We start from the raw sequence: 22,219 nt of genomic DNA on the forward strand, positions 1-22,219 counted from the left end.
CCTGGCCATCCAGCGTAGATGTCAGTGAAACTGTTGGGAAGACAACGTGAACATTTTATTTGTACTGTATAATCTGCAGCTTTCCTTTGCAGAAACATGAAGCTCTAAAAGCTGCAGTTCCTCTAACGTCCAGCAGAGGCAGCAGTGAGTCAGTCCCCATAGACCCCCATGTCCAAACTTTACAGCAGAAACTGGTCTCTGTGGATCTTTCCCTCCTTCATAATAACACGCATTAGGGGCGTGGCCTCTCTGACTGACAGGTGGATGGTGACACAGGCGGCTGTAGCTGCTAGCTGTCTGCTACCTTCATCTGAACTGGACCTCTGAGCTGTGTTTGTGCTGTTGGAGCCTTTTAATGACATCATGTGACCAATAACATGGCTGCTGTGAGGTCACTGCACTAGCAGACCGACCAAGAAGCCTGAGATCTAATTTAGTTTGTGAAATTTGAGGATTTAATTGGATACTGCCATGTTGTCTGTGGATGGAAAATAAAAAATAGCTGAGGCCGAAGGTCAAAGAGTGAGTTTGTCTATTCATCCATGTTTTTTAATAATTTAATAAACCTGTTTAACATGTTTACTCCACAAATACAGCAAACAGTAAATCCTCCGCGTTTTACTACTGACTCCATCTTTAGGGTTAGAAAAACAAACTCGTGGCTTATTTCTGTCAATAGAGACACAATGAAAGGCGATACAGAGAGTAAACTGTGTACAGTCAGGCTGTAGATTTACATACAACAAATGCTCACAGCAGTAAGTATTACTTACGTAACTGCAAACAGCTGACATTGCTTATTAGCGCACATGCATTCCCATCTAACTCGTTGGCGGGCTCCTGAGCTGCAAATCCACGCCAACCTATCAGGTTAGACCACGTTCAGTGAGGAAAGACGTCTTTCGGCGTCTCTTTCAGGAGTGCAGTTTAGCAGCATCAACGCTGTAAACAAAGCGCTTCCTGTTTCTGTCACCGTCAGCTTCTCCAGCCAGCACGGTGACGGATGTCTCTGAGCGAGTAATCAAGCCTCCGTTTATTTTGGATCAGCTGATCGTTAAACTGATGGATGAGGCCGCGGTGCGCGAAGCTCAGCGACGACGCTGCACGAGTACAGCCAGAGCCGGAGCGCTTTCACTGAAATGTACTGACGACTTCAAGTGAACACAAACTTTACTGACACTTTGTTGTATGGAGGGAAAACCGATGACGGATTAATTTGGACTATTTGATTATTAACGCGTCTCTCACGAGTCCCCAAAGATTACAGCAGTAAATGAGACCACACGTTCCCACGCCTGTTTGACACTGGAGTCGGTGTGTGAGGAGTTCCTGAGCTCTGCTGAGATCCTTCCTAAAGCCACTGGGCGAGATCCCAAAATCCATCCCAACCTCCAGGAGCCTGTAGAAGCACGTCTGGATCCCAAACTCTAAAGCTGAGGCCTCAACATGCCCAACAAACCCACAGGAATACCCTCGTGTTTGCAGCCTGACGTTAATCTCTAAACTGAAGACGCTGAAGCTCCAGCAACACCAGCAGATGAACCAGTTTCTCCACCTGCTGCAGCTCTCTGGGATCATCTCTGATGGTGGAGTTAATTAAGCAGTGTGAATCCTGGGAAAGTGTAGAAGTGCAAACTGGGCGGGTTAAACTTTTCAGTTTACCAAATGACGGCAACTCGGTCAGGAAAGAGTGGCGGCAAATGAACTTTCAAAATAAGACTAAGATGGGATCCATTCTCCTGGATGGATAAAAATCAAACCTGTTAAGCTGCCGACACGCTGCCTGTTAATACATATCTAACTGATGGAGCTGCTGCTCCTCCACATCAAAAGGAAGCAGATGAAGTGGTCCAGTGTCACCCAGCATGCCTCGTGGATGACGTGTTTTGGGTACGCTCTACTGGGAGGAGAGATTACGTCTCTCGGTTTGGGAACCCCTCAGCGTGTTTGTTTTTAGATTTGTTCGGTTTTAGGCTACACCTGTACCTGGGTAAGCGTGACCGCTGAAAAAACTATGAGCTTAAGCTGGTCTCAGCCAACACAGGTGAGCTCCAGGCTGCAGGTAAGAAGGTGCAGTTGAATGAGTAAATATAGGAACATCAGAGGATCAGAAAAGCGTCACAGAAACAGACTTGTGCACTTTAAACGACTCCAACACTAAACAGGACCAAACCTCCGTGCCTCGTCATCTGGAAGCCAGTTCCACAAACCTCATTTAGTTCCAGTTTACCCACAAGAGTGGAGGTTACAGTTTGCACATGAGACCCATCTGAGGCTCCAACAGCTGCAGGCGACTCTGCAAACACACTCACTACCAGCACTCCAAACCACCCTCGCTTTACTTCCTGTCTTCCAGCCCTCCACCGTCCTGACCGTCGGCTGTATTTGCCTCCTTTCTTTGCCCAACCTCCACGTGAACCTCACCCTCTGTCATCACAGGGCCCATAAAACACACAGCTGGCCAGAGGGCGAGACCGCGGGGTAATAAAGTCTTTGACAGAGCATCTGTCCTCGCCGGCCGTAGCTGCACAGCCCCAGCTTTGACTGATGTAACCCTCAAGGCTGCAAACAAAACGGTCGGGCCGATATTCTTCAGTTTACGTCGGCACTGACGTCTGCTCATCTCCGTGAACCGAGCTGAGGAGCTCAGACGAGCCCGAGACGACAGAGGAACGGAGGGAGGGGCCTGTGTGCTCGCCGAGCTGATTTATGTGAATGTGGACGTAAAAAAGATACAGCACGCCGCTACAAAGGATTTCCCCCCGCGCTCGCCAAACTTTCTGCAGTGAGTCAGCGCGTGTGCTCTCTCCTCTAATGAGAACCAGCTCTGTGGGCCTGAAACTGGAGAAGAAGCAGCAGCACGCTGGGATCGTACTCACACTGGTCCTCTCCCATCACAATTTCACTACAACGGCTGAAATCTCCTGCTGTGACTCACACTCTGAAATGCAAGCTCCACATCGAGCGTGGCGCCGCGCTGCGCACGAAAGGCGTAGAGTGAGGATGCCCTCTTCCTCCTCCTGCTCCTCCCTCGTGTTTCTGAAAGCTGCTGAGCTGCATCAGTGCGGATGAGACAAGAAGAAGGAAATCCAGGTAAGAACAGCCAATCAGCGCCTCCCACCTGACCCCACAGTCAGCTCATTCTTTATGTACAAAAACTTCACAGTTTTTAATGAAGACATGAAGAACGTTTCATCTCATGAATATTTCATAGAGCCACGAGTCCTCCGACGTGGCTCCAGATTTGACTCTTATCATGTTTGAGCCGTCGTTGCGTCTTCAAACTGAGCCACAGTCTGAGGACTAAACCTGGTTTTGCAGCAGCATCAGAGTCACAGTTTGAATAAACCCTGCACCAGTTTAGTATCTGTGACAGGAGCAGATCCAGTACTGGTCCCTGTATGGAGGACCATGAGTGCCAAAATAAACAAATAACTAAATCATTAAATAATCAATTCAATGTGTATTTTATGTTTTTTTTTATTAACTTCCAAGTTTCAATAAATTCATGGCACACCTAATTATTCATAGATCTATTTCCTACCACTTCTCCCAGTTTGGGTCTGAGCACAGAAGCCCACACTTCCCTCACCCCGCCCACCTCTCCCAGCTTATCCAGTCAGATGACAGATGCCATCTCTCCAGTGAGTCCTGGGTCTGCCACAGGGCCTCCTCCCAGTAGGACACGTGGATGTGGAGGAGCAGCAGCTCTACTCCGAGTCCCTCTCGAATGACGGGACTGCTCCACCCCATCTCTAAGGAAGAGCCCCGCCCCCTCTCAAAAGAAACATGTTTTATCGGCGACCGTGGGTGAGGGCAGGAACACAGATGGGCCAGTAAATCCACAGCTTCACTTTTATGCCCAGTCTCACGCTCCACTCTCCCCTCCATCATGAACACGACCCCGAACTGTAATTAATTAATGACACATTTAATGAATCATTTAGCAACATAGTTACTTCATTTGGTCCTCCTGGTCCTCCGTACCCCGGGATGTTTGATTGGTTTTCTGGTCATTCACTGGAGGAAACAAAGTGCATTCTGGGTAAACGTTGTGAATCAGCCTGAGGAAATAGAAACATTTCTCGGTGTTGAATCACAGAAACATCTGTGCGTCTGAACGGAGCACAGAGATGAGCCCACTGTTTCCTGTCTCGTCACAAAGCGTCGCAGAGAGTGACACCGTCCTGACGTTCCTGCGGATAAACAGTATTTAAAATGGCTGCACTAATCGCTGCAGCTTTGGCTCCGGACTCCTGCATCAAACCTCTTCCCGCTCCGAGTCGCAAGTTTCCTGAAACGCAGCCAGAGGGAGATTTCCAAACTTCAAAGCAGAGATTCAGATTTTTCTCTCCAACTGAAATAACAGATCACTTCACAGTCTTCACTCATCAGCTAAAATACACCATCAAAGCAAAAGAGACGATGAATCTGAGCTTTAACGCTGATAAACCTTTAATATTCAAGTCTGACTGGAGGCCGGGGGCCACGCTCCGCCCAAAGTGCCTCCACAGTCTGACAAATGCTGGGTTTTAAAAAAAAGAACCAGTCAGAGCCCAAAGAAACATCTGGAAGTTTGTGGCTTTGTCCAAAGATGAAAATCCCCAAAGTGCTGAATTTATTCTCATTTTATTACCAAGTGTTTGCCACCTCGTCCACCACAGCGCGCCGACACAGAGAAGAAACCGCAGTCGTGCTTTCTGTGAAACGCATTCAACACCGTAAAACTACAACGAACTACAAACATGGCCGAGGTTCCTCGCTGCGTTCATGGGTACCGGACCTTCACACAGAGAGGGGAGATGCCCCTCTTAAACCATCATCCTGAATGCGGAGACCCCACACGGCTGTGTTCGAGTCTCCGCCCACGAACACACCCCCATCCACCACTATAATAAAATCTGCAGATGATGCAACGGTCGTCAAACTTACAAGCTTAAGGTGGCACCAAAGAGTTAGTCACAGACTCGAGCAGAACAGGAAGTACAACCCAGCAGCTGTGTGTGGAGGAACGCCGTCCGTCTGTTGGGGCTGAACCTCCAGCCTGGTCAAAAAAACAAGCCCAACAAAGGCTGTTCTTCCTACGGAAGCTGAAGCACGCTCCCCGTGAATCTGCTGCTGAACTTCTACAGGATCGCCACTTAGAGCACGAACGCCATCACGGGTGGGTCAGAAGCTGCAGAGCTGCAGAGCTGAAGCGTGAGGTGACCTACACCCCGCCACCCTCTACTCAAACTTCCTCCGTCGAGCAAACGATGCAGACAATCCCACACAAACAGACAGAGGGACAGCTTTCACCCCGCACACAGACCCCACCAGGACTATCATAAAAATCTATTATCTCCTGATTTATTATCGTCTATTTATTAATTTTTTATTATCTGTTCTTTTGTGGTGGGCACGAGAGGTGCCAGTCTAAGTTTTATTGTAATGGATCATCTGTTTAACATCCACCAGGTGAGCAGTTCACCTGTTCACCTGTTCACCTGTTCTACGAAACAAAATTCATGCAAACTGAAGGTTTCTGACCTGCTCAGGTTACTGATGAATCAGTGCAGCTGCAGTGTAACGATGGCTAATGAAGCCGGTGTGTGTGTGTGTGTGTGTGTGTGTGTGTGTGTGTGTGTGTGTGTGTGTGTGTGTGTCAGATATTTGGCTGCTTTGTTCTTCTGCTTACTCGAGAGCTTTCGTCTCTTTGGCAGATGAGGTAATGGTTCGGCTTCCCGAATGCGGTAAAACATCATTTTTTACAGGCCGGCGCTGATGTGGCCGTTTCCTCTGCGAGCTCGCTTGTTGAAGCCGCTGCTTTGTTGTGGGTGCAGCTCTGTGGATGCACACGGCAGCTGTGAAACCGTACGGCTCCACGGACATCAGCCAAACACGTCTCCTTTTGTCTGAAAGTCATACAGTTTGTAACAGCGAGGATCTCGTTACAGTCACGTCAGGCCTCTCGATCTGATTCAACAATTTACCATAAACGCAGAGACCTGAGTAACGAGCCTCCGCCGCCTGTCGTGGCTTTGCCGTGAGTCACTGTGGTTAAAGCGTGGGAACGCGCGCTCGCTGATAGATACCTGGGTCCAGCGTGGGCGTCGTTTATCCTCTCAGATCGTTTCTATTTGGCTAAAAATGTCTTCATTTGTTGTTAACGGCATATTTGTTTAAATCAAAGAGCTTCCACCGACTCAAACAGGCCTTGTTGGTCTTCCTTGTTGCATCACTGCGCGTACATTTAAATGTATCTACTGATCATCCAATAATGTCAGACGTGAATCCGCCTCCTGTGGGAGCAGCCGAGCAGCCAAACGGAGCCAATAAAAACCTGCTTTAAAGAAAACTCCGTGAGCCGAGCGGCGCTGAAGAAGCAGCAGCACAACGGTGAGCGTGAGGATTCAGCAGCTGGTGCGGTCAGCACTGCCAGCATTACAGCTATCAATCACATGAGCTGCTGTTTACCCACCACAGCTTTCCTGTTGGCTCAATAAACGGCTGTTAAAGCCTTCTGCCCATGTTCACTGAACCTTTGTCCAAAAAAGAAGAACTGTGAGGCCAAAGTGCCTCCGAGAGTCCTTTAAACACCGGGCTCGCTCCCGTTAAAGTGTAGAAGAAACTGTTCCTAACTTTGTGAGAAGCTTCAGTTTAACAGAAGCTGGTAACTCCAACTGAAGCTGACCGATATCTACGCTGGCAGATACTCCCTTCACCCTGGCCAAAAAGGCTAAAATGACCAAAGAAAAAGTGGAAAACAGCTGAACATGAGAGGTTTTTGGACAAAGTTTGTGTTTTTTTCCATTGTTTAAGCACTGCTTATCCAGCCAAGAGTGATACCATATATGCCCCATAGCTGCAGAAAAGGCTAACATTGTTATCTTTTTACAAAAAAAACAGCTGAACATGAGAGGTTTTTGGACCAATTTTGTGTTCTCCATTCTTTGAGCACCGGTTCGAGCACCGTTTGAGCACCGGCACCATTTCAAAAGTACCGGTATCGGATAAAACCTAAACGATACCCATCCCTACCTGGAAACCTAAACGTGGTGTTGCTCTAGCAGCGATGTTGTTTTTAATCTCATAAAAATTCATACCCGTGTTATCATGGATGACATGATACAGCGCAGCCCTGCTGGACACTTCCAAACTAACTGAATATCCGGGAAGGATCCGGGAAGTCGAAGAAATGTTTTCATGTCGAGATCTTAATGAACAATATTTAAAACTTGGCATTTTTCTTTCCCCCTGAGCTTCCTTACAGACTAATGAACAGAAATAATCAAGGACACGTAATCAGAGTTGTTCTGCGTCTATTACTTGAGGAGGTCTGAATGACGATGCAGATCAAACCAGCTCAAACTGAGAAAAGCTTAAATGTTTTTATTCAAAACTACAGTCAAAAAGTTCTTACTGGGAAAAGGTGTTAACAGTGTTTAAGACTCAACACACAATACAAGTCTTTAGTAAGAGCTGCTAAACTTTAAGGCCAAACCCAGAGGAACCTTTGGGGGTGGAAGGGGTTAAAAACAGAAACGACCTGGATAAAAACGTTGCCCCGCCTCTGCTCGTCTTTGCTAAACCATCAAACAGCAGAACTTCATGTCCCACAGGGCCCCAGGTGTTACTGCAAGGAGAGCTTTCCACTGTAGTAAATTATACAGCACATTCCTGAAGCATGACTCTCTCACACACACACGCACACACACACACACACTGCGGTCCCATGCAGCACACGCCCCGCATGCCAACACAAACACGCACACGCTCGGCTCACTGACGCTACAAAGAGTTCAAATCAGCAAACAGGAGCGAGCGAAGTCAAGGACAGAGTCCAGAGTCGGCGTCCCTGAGCTCGGGGATCGATGTCCAGCTCGGAGCTGCGGCCGTATCACATTCCCATCATTTATTCAGCAGGACGGCGAGGAGCAGGAGGGGGCGGGCCGACGACGGAGGACGGCGTGATGGATGCAAGCACAACAACAGGGAGACACTTTCACTCTGCTTGCTTCACAGTTCAGGAGCTTCAGGATTCATCGGTGCTGTCAGCCTCACCTGGATCAGAGGCTCGTACCGACACGCTTCAGCTCAGCTGAACAATTAATAACGTTGATAAAGTAAAAGGCTGGAAACAGTCCAGGACGTTACCCTGGAGACATATTTAACAGACTTAATCATTCAATCGTTTATAAAACACTAAACATGAAGATCTTAGAGGCTTTACTGGCCTTTCAGAGTCTGGTGATCATCAGTAGGGTGATATGGTACTACAAGGTCATTAAGATAAGATGGGGCCTGATTATTTAAGACCTTGTATGTGAGGAGCAGGATTTTGAATTCTGGGTTTAACAGGAAGCCAAAACTGAAGGCTTTTCAGGGAGTTTTTAGGACATCCTGATAATAATGAATTACAGTCGTCCAGCCTGGAAGGAATAAATGCATGAACTAGCTTCAACGTTAGCCTTTTTTTTGGCTGCTCTGTTGGTCCTCGTCCAACTTTTGGAGCCGGTCTCGAGTGCAGATTAGAGCTTCTGGTGCTTCAGCATTGCTTTGATATCAGCTTTTTGACCTGCTGCCAGGTCCTCTGTCTGACTGCAGTAACCCAAAGATGACTGAAAATGCTGCCGAGAACACGAGGCAGAGGGAGCATGCTTCAAAATGCTTCAAAAAATCATCTTAAATCAGGAAGAAGATGATGTGTGCTGATCTGGCAGCAGCTGTAGCCGACCAGGCTGAGCACGGATCAGTCTCTGTGTCACTGGAGCACAGCTGAAAGCATCTTTTTAGATGATAAAATGCACCACAAACACTCGTAGATCATCCTGTTTCACCTCACTATCATCTTCATCCTCCTCCTCCTCATTACGTAAGGTTACTGAAGCATTCTGAGCATGCCGCGGCTCCAGGGAGCCAAAACAAGGTGCACCGCTGCGGGGCTGAGCAGCTTCAAAGCTTCTCCCACACCAAAGAGCTGAGAGCCGTTTGCATATCGTGCACATTTATGCAAATAGATGGAGCCGGAGTTTCCTAATCCACGAGGAAGATGATGAAATCGCCAATACCGAGGCCAAGCAGATAAAAAGACAGGAGAAGGAAGAGGAGGAGTGGGTTACACTCCACATCTGCCAAAATGGAAAATGGAAATCCTCCTTTTAACACCTCTGGGCCTGAAAATACTTACAGAAGCTTTTCAAAGGTGAAGAATGATTTTACAGGCGAACAACGCGACGGCGGGTGGGTGGGATAAGCGCGGCTGGAGTCGCAGCGTCGAGGCGCAGCGCTGCGGCCGCGCTCTAATACCGTCTGCACCACCTCAGATGACCAGGAATTTGTCTGCCTCTAATCTTTTCCCACACTGAGGCAGAGTTCACGGCCCGTGCGACACGAAGCTCGGCAGGCGAGAAGGGGTTAACGCGCCCTAAAGGGGATCAAAGCCTCTTTTAAATGGGAGCAAATCAGCCCAACGAGCTTACACTGCAACACACACACACGGATACCAGCAGGTCCGTCCTGCACTCCACCGACCTGCGGACAGGAAACCATCCTCTCACACACAGAAGAGAACTTTCTTTGTGAAAAGCTCGGGTAGGTCCTTCGCTACTACGCTTCCTATTAGCTGTACGTGAGCATGTGGAGGCGTGGCTTCAGAGGGACGTTCAGGAAAAACCTGGAACTAAACTCAGACACAAAGCGAAACGCAGTGAAGCCAAGTTTGCGTTTAAGGGTAAAAATCTGAAGAATGCTCGACATCCAAGCTGCCTGTTGATGTGTCAGAGCCCTCGCTGCGTGGATCTGACACATCAACAGGTCTACGTAACACTCCTGCTTCCTCCGACGGTTTAGAGCTCCAAACTCTCCAGCGTTAAACCAACATTTAGAGAACGGCTCAGCATTAACTCTCATTAACTCACAAACTGCTTAAGTGAACACAAACAGGGACGCGGTCTGATAACAAACCTGCACGCGGGGTCGTAACGCTAGGGCTGTGCGATATGACCAAAACCTCATCTCCCGATATAAGAATTCTATCGTCCCGATAACGATATAAATCACAAAAATGTAACATTTCCTGTAAATTCTGTGAATCTCGGGCAGCTCGACTGGTGTGAAGCGTTTCCAGCTGCGCGTCCTTCACCCGGAGTCGAGTGTTTAAACCGATGCATGAAACGATACATTTTTAGACGTAAGTTGTATTTATTACACGGCGTGCTGCGGGTTGCCTGTTCTAACGTTTGAGTCTAAGGTTTATTTTTTAGCACCTGGCGGCTCTTTTTTACTCTTTTTTACTTCTCATCTGTAAATAATCTGCTCTTTCACGTGATTCAGTTTATTTTGATGCATCTCAATCATCCCGGAAAGTAAATCTCCAAAAGTGGATTCTGTTCTTCTGTTCTTCTGTTCTTCGCGTTTTGTGGGAGAAACGTTTCGTCACTCATCCAAGTGACTATTTTGAAAAGTCTCAACAGGATCTTGAGCTTTATTGTGAAAGGTTTATGTGGAACATAAACAAGCGGACACGCGAAGGTGTTACCGTCGTTGTTGCTAACGACAACGCATAAAAACAGGCGCTTGTCCGTCTGTAGTGTGGTTACATTAAATATAAGAGAAAGCGAGAGCTGTAAGAAATGAATACAGCCACTACAGTGACATCAGAACCATGAACAAATATTGCCGTAAACAGTTTATTTTGCGACATCACCAAACAAACGACAGCGTAAAATGAAACGATAGAAGTTTTTATATCGTCATCCGATATATATCGTTATATCGAACAGCCCTATGTAACGCCGCCGTAAAGCCGACTGCAGGATGCGGGCTTCGTGGGTAAAGCGAGTGTTAAACTTGCAGATACAAGCGGGGGTCGCTGCAGGACACGAGTGGGCGTCCCTCAGACTGATCCAGGATCAGCCCGATCACAGAGGGAGAAATCGTATTTGATGCCTGCTGAACTAAAGACATTTCTTTGTAAATGATCAACTGTACGGCCCGGCTGGGTCGACATAAATGACCCCAAAGTGTTTGATAAAGGACACAAACCCACAGACAGACGAGCAGGTTTTTGGGAGCACAGTCAGCTTCACCTTGGTTTGAAACTGTAAGGAGGACAAATCAAGAGATGATGTCAGCTACGAGCATCTGTGGAATGGAGGTAAACTCTAATAAAGTTATAACAGTGGACATGCTGAACACAGCAGCTCCATGCTGGTCCCGTCTTACTGGGCAGCTGTGGAGACTACCAGTCCATCCTGAGTATCCAAGAGACCTCACCTGTCCAGTGACTGTAGATGAATGTGGGCTCATTCATTTATAGTCCAAAGGTCACGTGTTGTGCCCGTGAGGATTGATATACAAAGGTAGCAGACGTGGTGTCAGTCTGAAGACGTTCACGCTGTGTGGAGGGAACTAAAGACAAAACCATGAGGAGTGTACAGAGGCCTGTAAACACTGCTGTCACGCTGAGTGGGTAAAGGCCCTCTGAGGAGCCATGAATTACACTCTGCCTCAGGGTTAATTAAGCGTTCGAGTGGGTGAGGCAGAAAGGTCGCAGGACCTGCACATCGCAGGAAACACCGCTGGTAACATCCAGGCCGTGTCCTCTGAATATTAACTCTGACAGGAAAATCCTTCGGTTTGTGCTTTCAGGCATCAGCCGACTAACGTTTGCTCCACATTTTTATTTTAACATGTGAAATCATGACAGGAGCCTCTGCTGGTTGCTGCTCTGACTTCTCTCTGATTGGTTCATCTCCAACGTGGAAGAAAGCGATGCTCACGGTGGCTTCGGTACCACAGGTGCACGTCTATTTCAGGAGCTCGTGTTTTACACTCAGTCAGCACTGAGGTGGTGAGTTCAGCTGCTTATCCAGTGTAGCTATGCTGTGCAGAGATAAACTCCTTTTTGTCCGTCTCTCCTCCACTCCTGAGACCATCTCCTCATCAACAGCCTTCCACTCATCTCAGCCCAGATTAAGACCTTAAAATGCTTTGATTTTTCTCAAAGGTCTTTATTTGTCTGAAAAGTTCAGCTCGAGGAGACAGAAACATTCATACAAGGAAGACCTTGTGTTTCCTGCCTTCAGCTGTGACCACGCTGGCTGTGGACAGCTTGTTGAAGAGCTCGCTCGTTCTGGAGGGACTCAGAGTACAGCCGCTACTTCTCCATATCAACACAAGTCAGCTGGAGGGCTCCAGGATCTGATAGAGACGCCTCCTAGTCACCTCCCAGGTGAGGTGTTTCGGACGTGTCCTACAATGAAGGGACACCGGAGCAGATCCAGGACACACTGCAGAGATTAGGTCTGTAGGACTGTTCGGGAACGCTGCAGTGATGAGTTGGTGGCTGGATGGACTTGTAGTCACCGCAGCTAAGAGTTGTACTCGACAGCAAACTCTGTCATCGGTGAAAATGTTTAGCTGCAAACTGTTCTTCCAGATTTTGGGCCTGTATTTGTATAGCACTTTACACGTCCAGTCATCCACACAGTCACACACTGGTGATGGCAGCTACATGTAGCCACAGCCACCCTGGGGCGCACTGACAGAGGCGAGGCTGCCGGACACTGGCGCCACCGGGCCCTCTGACCACCACCAGTAGGCAACGGGTGAAGTCTCTCGCCCAAGGACACAACGACCGAGACTGTCCGGTAAATTAGCTAAAGATGCCATACACTGGTGGCAATTGATAAAGTCTGAGGATAACGAGGCCACTCTGCAAACAAGGAATAACATTTTGGAAGATGAACCCCTCGACTTGGAGATGATGAGCGCTCTGTTGACGAAACAATGAATGTGCTCGGTGTTGACAGGAGAGGCCTGAAGAGATCCACTAATGCTCAGCTAAGAACATTTATGATTCATTTATTCAACCGCAGGGAAACCTGGAGTAGATGTAAGCTGCCGGGCAAAGAAACACACTTTGTGCGAGAGTCAGTGAAATAAATCACAGATTATTATCAGGCTCATTTAAAAGCTGCAGCAGAAAGTTAATAATTCATCAGGTCAGTCGCCATCGCATCGTTACAGTCTAGTCCTGCGCTAATCTTCTCAAACAGCAGGTCATAAAAGTGGTGAGAAAGATATGCTAGTGCAGGTCAAATCCTGAGCAGACACATCACACTGTTAATCCAGGATCCCAGAGCATGTCCTTAAAATCCAGACAGGTACGTGGATAAAGGCCAGACAGGTGTAAAGAGTGTGGTTGTGAGGGCGCATGAAAGCCACACAGACTCAGATAAGGATGGAAACATGTTCAAGTAGAAGCTGATAAGACTGTGTGTGATTTCTGAGGCAGATACTCTGCAAGCATGAGCTGGAGCTGCGCGAGCAGCAGCAGAGGAAGCAAAGCTGAGCAAATCTGTGTGTGACCGCACGCACGCACGCACACACAGGTTTGAATAAATCAAAGAGCTTCGGCTTAATTTCAGTCGATGCTGAAACTCATGACTGCGTCTGACGGCCTGAGACATCAGCTGGAGCGGCGAGATAACACCAAGGTTACTTTTCCACAGCCCGGACACGAACACTGTTCTGAAAACGGAGCCTGAAAACCAGCTGGACCAGTACACGCAACCCCCTTTATGTCCCACAGCTCACGGTCAGCTGAGGGTGGGAACACAGACCGACAGGTAAATCAGCGGCGTCGCCTTCACGCTCTGATCGTACAACAGCATCCTGGCAGCGACGCCTCTGTGACATCATGCAGAGTACAGACACCTGCACTGTAAACCCAACAACAGGCAAAGCTGTGATGGGGAGACCTTTGAAACAGCGAGCTGGATGCTGGATGGAGCTCAGAGGAACCTGAATCACGATGTTCACAACGCCACACGAGGAGCTTCACAGAGCAAAGACCCTACAGTAACACAGGGACAGCAGCTGCTGCCCTTTACTGTAAGATTAAAGGGAAAAGTCTGAAACAAACCTCTTCACGTACACATTAAACACGTATGGATACTGCAGAAAGGAAGCAGGCGGTTTTATAGGCTTGGTTTTAACAGCAGGATCAGCCGTGCCGGCGCCAAATATTATGATCTGGCCGAGAGCCGGCTGCTGACGGCGAGCGGATCCAATAAATGGTCCAGAAATAAATTCATATAAACGCAGCACAGGCTGCAGAACGTTTCTGTACGAGTCGACGGCCGTGAAACTAACGGTAAAACTGCCCAATCGCAGCCACTCGAGTGTTTAACGCCACAGATCCACCACGCGAACCTTCACCAGCAAGCACCGGGAAGCGTCGGAGGCACTCGCCGTGTTTGCACCTCATGAGCCGGGATCTATAAGGAGACGCTTTATTACCTCTGAGAACGTTCTGCTGGAGCTACACACGACAGGCACAACGTGTTCAAACTCAGGAATGTTTTGTTTGTTAACCTCTGAACTCTGACCTTTGACTCATGCAAGCATAACAAGGCTCCGAGCTCATGAAATGAGTCAGTGTTGAGGTTCTTTGTTCCCAGCAGCTGTCACACTAACACATCATCGGTTGAATCTATGACTCTGTGCATGTGAGCCGGTGCTGATGAAGATCTTGTCAAAGAAGTGTCCTTCATCAAGCCTGGAAGCTATTCCTGAAGATCCTCACAGAGCTGGCAGAGAGCTGCTCACACCAAACATACAGACTGTTTCTGTCTTATGTGTTTTCATGACTGCTGGTCCCACTGTCCTGCAACATATACAGACACGACACGTGGCTCAAGACTTTTGCACAGTACCATATATACATGAACAGCATCATTGTGACCCCCGACTGTCAGCGAGAGGAATCGGAGGGGTCCCCAGACTCCACCCACCTCTGCACGTGCTCCTCCTTCAACTCAGCACATCTGGAAGACAGATCACCTAAAGGCCACCAGAGGCGGTCACTGACATCATGCTGAGGTTCCACCCAGACAGGAAGGCGTGTGTGTGTGTGTGTGTGTGTGTGTGTGTGTGTGTGTGTGTGTGTGTGTGTGTGTGTGTGTAACGAGCCAGCAAAGAGAAGAATTCAGAGGTCAACACTTCCTTTGGCAAAAACATCACACATAAATGAAACTACGCTGACCTACATTCAGGCCTCACCCTGAGTGGACTGATTGTGGGATGTGAACAGTTCAAAAACAAACACACGCACAGATATATAATCACAAAATGCAGGTTGAGTCCTCTGGAGTCATTTTCAGTGACAGAAGCAGACCAAAGGCATTCCTCCTCCCGCTGGAGCTGAAGCTCTGCTGCCAGCCATAATTACTGAGTCCTAAACAAACACAGCTAAACATAGACACGCACACACACACACACAGTGATGGAAACACTCCCTCCAAAAATAAAACACAGCTACAACCGCACAGCAGCTCTGCCCTGCTGCTGTGCGGAGTCTGATAAGCCTTCGTGCACAGCGATTAATGCGTCGCTGCTGACGCCGTGTCGAGGTGAGCTGGTGGTTCTGATGCCGCCGCCCTGCAGGAAGGAAACTCTGGGTGTAGATTTAAAGGTTCTTCGCTGTCTCTTCTGCACTCAAACTTCACCACGGTGCACGGAGCTTGAGAGCATGAGAGATAAATGCAGCGTCTGCTTCTGAGAGCTGCGTCACAGCGGCCATCTTTTATATACAGCTATTTCTTTAAAATGGACTGAATGACCTGCAGCAGGGTAAACGTCGGGTTAATGCTGGACGTGAACGACTCTCACGCGCAGCTCTGTCAGATACAAATGTTCACGTCTGTCGTGCGCGTGTGAAAACAGTGCACGTGTAATAATCTCCACTCAGAGAGGTGCAGGAGTGATGACCTGTCCCGGGACTGAACCCCAGCAGCTCAGTTTCTGACTCGCTGTGAGTCTGAGAAACTTGTTCATGTCTTCGGCTCAGAACCAGCTACATCACTGTCAGACCAATCACAGGCCAGTTTGATAAAGTTAAAGCTTCATGCAGAAGCTGTCGTTGACATGAACAGCTGGTTTAGTTTGTTGCTACTTGTGTCTTTGCAGTGCAGAATCATATTTAACTTCTCCTGCAGAAAAAGGAACCTGTGCCACAGCCCGGGCTCGTAAAGAAGCAGCTGTTTGGAGCCGCACACCTGGAAACTATTGGTGCTAAAAATCAGAAACTGGAGCTTTACTGGGAATCACTTTATATCCAAAAACACATCGGTGAGTGGTCAGCAATCATGCAGCATGCAGCAGGAAGTGACACATGCGCATGCGTGGTTCGCTGAATCATGAAAAGCTTCTGTGTTATTTAAAGCCTTGAAGTCCCAGTCAGGCCGACGCGCTCCGTCCCAGCTCCCACTCAGATCCTCCCCCACTGCCAGGCCGACGTCCTCACAGAGCATTAGGATGCAGCTTTTTGCTGTTTATGCCCCAAAACTTTGGAGCAGGGCAAACTTTACAGACGTCGCTCTTTAATCTGCCATTAAACTCTTATTTAATAACGAATCAGTAAATGACGTCCCGCTTTAGGCCGCACTCTAATGGAGCACACAGAGCTGATGCACGTCTTCTTTCCAAATGTGTTTCCTTTCCTCTCTGTCCTTGATATCATTTGTATGTTCACTTTAAACCTTCACTGGTGACACGCTGTGCAAATCAAATGAACCAGGCTTGTTGTGAAACTACAATAAGTTGTAGGAGAGGAACAGTCGCAAAGAGGGAGGAAATATGAAGGAACAGAGCAGACTGATGATAAAATAATGACGGAAAGGGCAGAATGAAGTGAGCGAGTTTAGAAAAGGAAAAAGAAAGAAGGCAGCGGTCAGGAGGAGGCGCAGAGAGGAGAGTAAACAGTGTGAGGAGGCTGGAATGCGTTCAGAGGGAGAAGGCACGCCGGCGGCCGGCACACAAACCGACGAGAGCAAACAGCAGCGTTATTAGCACGGAGCTGCCAGCTGAGCCGTTATCTCGCAGAGGAAGAAGACGAGCGAGCAGGCGGAGGTGCGCTGGAGCAGACGGAGCTTGGCTCCTCTGGTTCGGCCTGACGGGCGGCGGGTGGAGCGACAAATGAGAGGATGTTGACATTCCACACAGGAAGACGAACAAACAAAAGGTCTGCAGGATGGAGCGAGGCCACACTGGAGAGAAACAACCAGGCCAGATTCCACATGAAGCTCTGCACTGTTTACCCCCCAAACACACACGTACACAGACAGACACACACACACACACACAGACAGACACACACACACACACACAGACACACACACACACAGGCTGGAAAAACATCAAAGGCAGAAACTGTGAAACTGTTCCTCAGCACTCAGTCCTGTACATTCTTTTAATGATAAATAAATAAGGACCCAGAATCTGGCTGATTCTGATGCCTCAACTTTAGCATTTTGGCCACAATCATGTTGTTTTTTAGGAGCCAAGCAACCATATTTACTCTAAACCAGCCGGTCTACCAACACCATCTGGCTTAGTCACACACAGACAGCAGCTAATCAGTACTCGGTAACATCCATCTAAATCCTCAAATTTCACTAAGTCAGATCTCCACCTTCTTTAACAGTCTGTTAGTACAGTGACCTCTCAGCAGCCATACTACTGGTCACATGATGTCATTAAAATGCTCCAAAAGGCTCCAACAACACAAACACGGCCCAGAGGTCCAGTTCAGGGGAAGCTAGCAGTAGGGCTGGGCCATATAATAATAATAATAATAATAATAATAATAATAATGGATTGCATTTATATAGCGCTTTTCGGGACCCCTCAAAGCGCTTTACAATGCCACTATTCATTCAGTCTCACATTCACACACTGGTGGAGGCAGCTACAGGTGTAGCCACAGCTGCTCTGGGGCAGACTGACACAGTAATACCGGTATGATGTTGGGCAACGATAAGAAAATGAAATATGGCGATAGAATATGGGTAAAACGCGCATGCGCAGTGCCTTTGTTTTCATACGCACATGGCGAAAAAAGCATGGCGGCGACGGAGAACGAGAAGAGCGAAAGTGGATCGTTGAATGAAACCAGTGAACCAGAACTGGTTTGTAAAAAAACTTCACTGGTGTGGAACTGGTTTAGCTTTCGTCCGTCAGATACACAACAAAGCACTATTTTTGGTAGAGCATGCTAGCGGGCCGTCGTTGTTACCGTGTTGTTTGGAAAATAAGTTGCTCCTAAAATCCTTTGATTTTCTGAAAGTCGACAGAGCCCCTTATAATCCCGTGTGCCTTATGTATGAACTCTGGTTGTGTTTCTGGAAACGATTTTATGTGCACGGCGCTCGAAATTCTGTCAAATGTTTCAGTACGACTTTGCTAAGCTACGAAGCTGCACCGCTTAATGGATTGTCGGAGCATTACGGCTATCGTAGGCGGAGCCTCGCGGAGTGATACGTACTGTGCTTCAACATAATATTACCGTACTGTGTGTGTATGACCTCTTTTTAAGTTTTGTGGATGTTATACATGGTTATGCTGAGGATGTGTCGGCCAGTTTCCACTGGAAATGCCTTTTGGTTAAACGGTCAGCAAAGAATTTGCATTTGCACTGTTACATGTTTATATAACTTTAATGCAGATAAAACAGCTGCTTGTTTAAGTGAAAAGACATTGATGGGTTTTTTTTGCACTAATAAAGTTGTGGAGTTGCAAAGTATTTTGTCTCGCGTCAATTATATCGTCAGTTATATCGTTATCGCAAATTTTCAAATATATATCGTGATAAATATTTTTGGCCATATTGCCCTGCCCTAGCTAGCAGACAGCTAGCAGCTACAGCTGTGTCACCATCCACCTGTGAGTCAGAGAGGCCACGCCCCTAATAATGCAAACTTTAAAGAGGTGATTTGCTGTACATGGTGTATCAGGCTGTAAACATGTTTACTTCTGCTGTAAAGTTTTAACGTGGGAATCTATGGGGACTGACTCACTGCTGCCTCTGCTGGGCATCAGAGGAACTGCAGGTATCTGGGCCTTCCAGCCCAGGGTGTTTTATGTTTTATGCTTTTGGTCATCAAGCATAAAAAATATTATTTGGGGGATATCTGATCTCTGAAAAAAACTATTTTGTGTCAGTCGGACTTTTTCTTCTCCTGAGGAAACACGCAGATGTTTCTAACAACTGTAATCATGGCTCTATTACAGCTAAGCGTCCCTGTAAGGCACGACAGAGAGCCAGCCATCAAGAGCTAAAACACACACACACACACTGACAGAGCAATCTGAGGGGTGATTTCTGTGTGTGGTTGTCATGGAAACAAAAAGGCAAAAGGGAAGAACAAGGGCCATGTGCTGCTGGTTCAGACACTGTGTCTGATCTCTGAGACAGTGTTTACGGGAGAGACAGACGGATGGATCAGAGTCTATGTTCGGAGCCGGAGACAAGCCGAAGCGCCTGAAAGGGAGGATGGAAGGTCGGAGACGCAGGAGTGCTTCTGAGGCGACACCTGAGGTGGAAACGCAGAGGGTGGAAGCAGCCGAACAGATGGCGCCGTCTGCTGTGTGCAACCTCCAAACGCCTCCTGATGACACTCGGGGCGAGAATGGCAGGGACATCCCATGATGCTTCACACCCTCACATCTAATATTCTCTTTCAAATAACCTGCATCTCCATCTGTGATCCTCCTTCAGAGCAGAATCCAGTCAGATTAAGTGCTGCACACGTCATCAGACAGTACAAACTAATAACAATAATCCCCTCCTGAGGCATCTGAGTGTGTTGGCTTCCTGTCTGGGTGAGGCTCATTTTTTCTAAAAAAGTCACCCCAGCAGTCCAACTCGGTCACACATAGTAACGCAGCCGACGCCAGCTTTTACACCTCCCACAGCTTTGCACTGACTCATTACTTCCAAGAAGAACTGTGAACATCCAGAGAACCTGTTAACAGCTACAATCAGCTGTCATCACATCACAAGCACGAGCAGGGATCGGTCACCGGCGAGGTTCCGCCTCAATGACAGCCCTCAATACCTGAACGCCGTCACAGACAGACGAGGACAGCAACAGTACGCTGGTCTGAATAATTGATTTCTAAAGAGAGACCCAAAGATATAAAGATATAAAAGCTGCTCGAATGTTCAGTACAGCTCGTCTCAAAAGGGAGACCACCAATCATCCTGAGGATGGAGAGCTGAAGCCACAGGTGGACCAGGTGACACACAGATACACCTACACCTACTGAAACTTTGAGTTTTAATTCTTCACATAGACCCTGTAAACAAAAGTCCATCCTTCTGCCATCTTGGCTTGAACTGAACTAAGCAGTGAGTGAGTCTGGGTTTTACCAGAGGGCTGTAAACGCACCACTGCAAAGGCTACATTTAAAGCACAATTAAACTGTAGTAACATTGAACGTAACTGTAACGGTTTAATGCAAACAGACACTGAAGTTTGATTAATCACAGGTATAATTTTACAGGTTTCTGGCTCTCAGGTAAACACACGTGTTACGATTCAATAATACAGCTAGTATGATAAGCAATCGTTACATTTTAAGTTGCACAGTCTAACCCTTCCATCACTGCTTTAGCTCCTCCCACTTTAACACAACCACTAAACAGCAGGTGGGTGGAGCTTCTATCCACTCTCTGTGACATCACACAGATCCAGGAGTAGAAAAAAGTGTGACAGACAGAGTGTTTGGAGCAGCCTGAGCTTTGGGCTCAGGGATTTTTACGTTACTGTTTAACATGAAAATGAAGCAGCAGCAGACACATGACCGGAAATAGCTCTGTGACATGAATGTGCAGGCATGTGTCTGACCTGAAGCTGATCCCAAACTACAACTGAACAGTCTTTTCATAAACATATTGAACCTCACAGGTGGTGCACTGATCCTCGGGTTTACACTCCCCAGCTCCTGGGGTTTTCCGCCAAGACCACCCCTGCAGCTCGGAGTAAAGCCCTCACTCGTGGATACCCTTTTAAATTTCTGCAGAGCTCGGTCAGGGTCACAGTGAACCTCCAGAAAACCCAGCTGTGCCCTGCGGGGTCCAGGGGTCACCACCCTGCAGCCCGTGCCGTGCAGGACTCACACCCAGAGGAGACAGGCTGGAGACGTGAGGGTCTCTGGTCTCGCAGAGAACAAAGTGCGTGCACAGCGCTCGTATCTGCACATCAACACCCTGAAAGTGGCTCCACGGTGGAAGCAGACGGGAGGAGCAGCTTCCCTGATATCTGACACCAGCAGCGGCTGGCACTCAAACTCAGCCCGAGGAAGAGCAGCGGAGCGGGAGGACGTACCGTGAAGGTGAGCCGGTGAGCGTCGCCGTTATTCCCGCGGAACCAGTCTCTAAATCCCGCTGAAGCAGCTCCGCGGTGCCGCTTTGACTCCAGCCGAAGCCCCGAGCAGCTTTCCGTCTCTTCTCCCGTTTTTCTTCTCCGCTCTGGATGGAAAGCAGCGAGGGCAGAAAAGGGGCGGGGCTTCATCGGCCGGCCAATCGCCCGTCGGGATGACAACAATGCACAGCGCTGAGCCAATCGGGTCAGGCGCCCAGCTTCGAGCCGTTAGCTCATTGGCTGTCTGAGCTGAACGCTCCCCTGGTTGAAAGCAGAGGAGCTCAGTTCACTGAGAGCTGCACAACAAAGCAGAGGAAGATCAGAAAGCTCGGCAAACACTCAGAAAAGATTATAATTAGTGGAATTATGAGCTGTAATCAGGAGGAACACAAACACAGCAGGATGCTGTATCTGAGGGTCGCTACTGATTTTTGTTGATCTCAGTTAATATGTAACTGAGACCAACAGTGTGATCTTATGTAGATTTTATTTAGAGTCAAATGCATTTGTCTTTGCACTAAAACGACTGAAACAATACAAATGCATACTAATATTACTCTCGCTTTTTCTCATCCATTTTCCAGCATCTACTCGGTCCACTGCGGTCCCTGTGGACAGCACCTCCTCCGGCTGAAGCACATCTTCCCTCCAGCCTGTCCCGGGTCTGCCTCATGGTCTCATTCTAACTGGACACCAGGAGTCATCACCTGCTGATTCACCTCTACTGCTTCCACTCCATGCAGAGCATCTGAGTGTGTCACATCACCGTATCAGGATATCGTCTCTCTGTGACATGACATAGAGCAAAGAGTAGAAAAAATAAACCTTTAGAAGCTGACAGTTATGGTGTGTTTTGGTGCATGTCCACATTATGATCATGAATTATGTGTTCAGCTCTGACTGATCTGATGGTCAGTGTCTCCTCTACTCTGTGAATTCAGGCACCAGATATAACCATGGAGACGAAGGAGGAGGAGGTGTCACCACAACAGACCTCCTCCTTCAGCTGGGTTTGAAGTCCAGGAGCT

The 22,219-nt window shown here is 48.0% G+C and overlaps 1 protein-coding gene across 1 annotated transcript in view; it reads right to left on the reverse strand.

Annotated features, from left to right (window-relative positions):
* ccdc102a (coiled-coil domain containing 102A) overlaps positions 1-21,356 on the reverse strand; it is a 46,566-nt gene extending 25,210 nt beyond the window's left edge. Inside the window, exon 1 of the mRNA XM_040010852.1 lies at positions 21,156-21,356. Coding sequence (XP_039866786.1) covers positions 21,156-21,341 — 186 coding nt within the window. The 5' untranslated portion in view covers positions 21,342-21,356. The remainder of the gene's footprint in view (positions 1-21,155) is intronic.
* Between the last annotated feature and the right edge of the window lie 863 nt (positions 21,357-22,219).

This window comes from Simochromis diagramma, unplaced genomic scaffold (assembly GCF_900408965.1).
Source record: "Simochromis diagramma unplaced genomic scaffold, fSimDia1.1 OVJJ01000603.1, whole genome shotgun sequence".
Lineage (NCBI taxonomy): Eukaryota > Metazoa > Chordata > Actinopteri > Cichliformes > Cichlidae > Simochromis > Simochromis diagramma.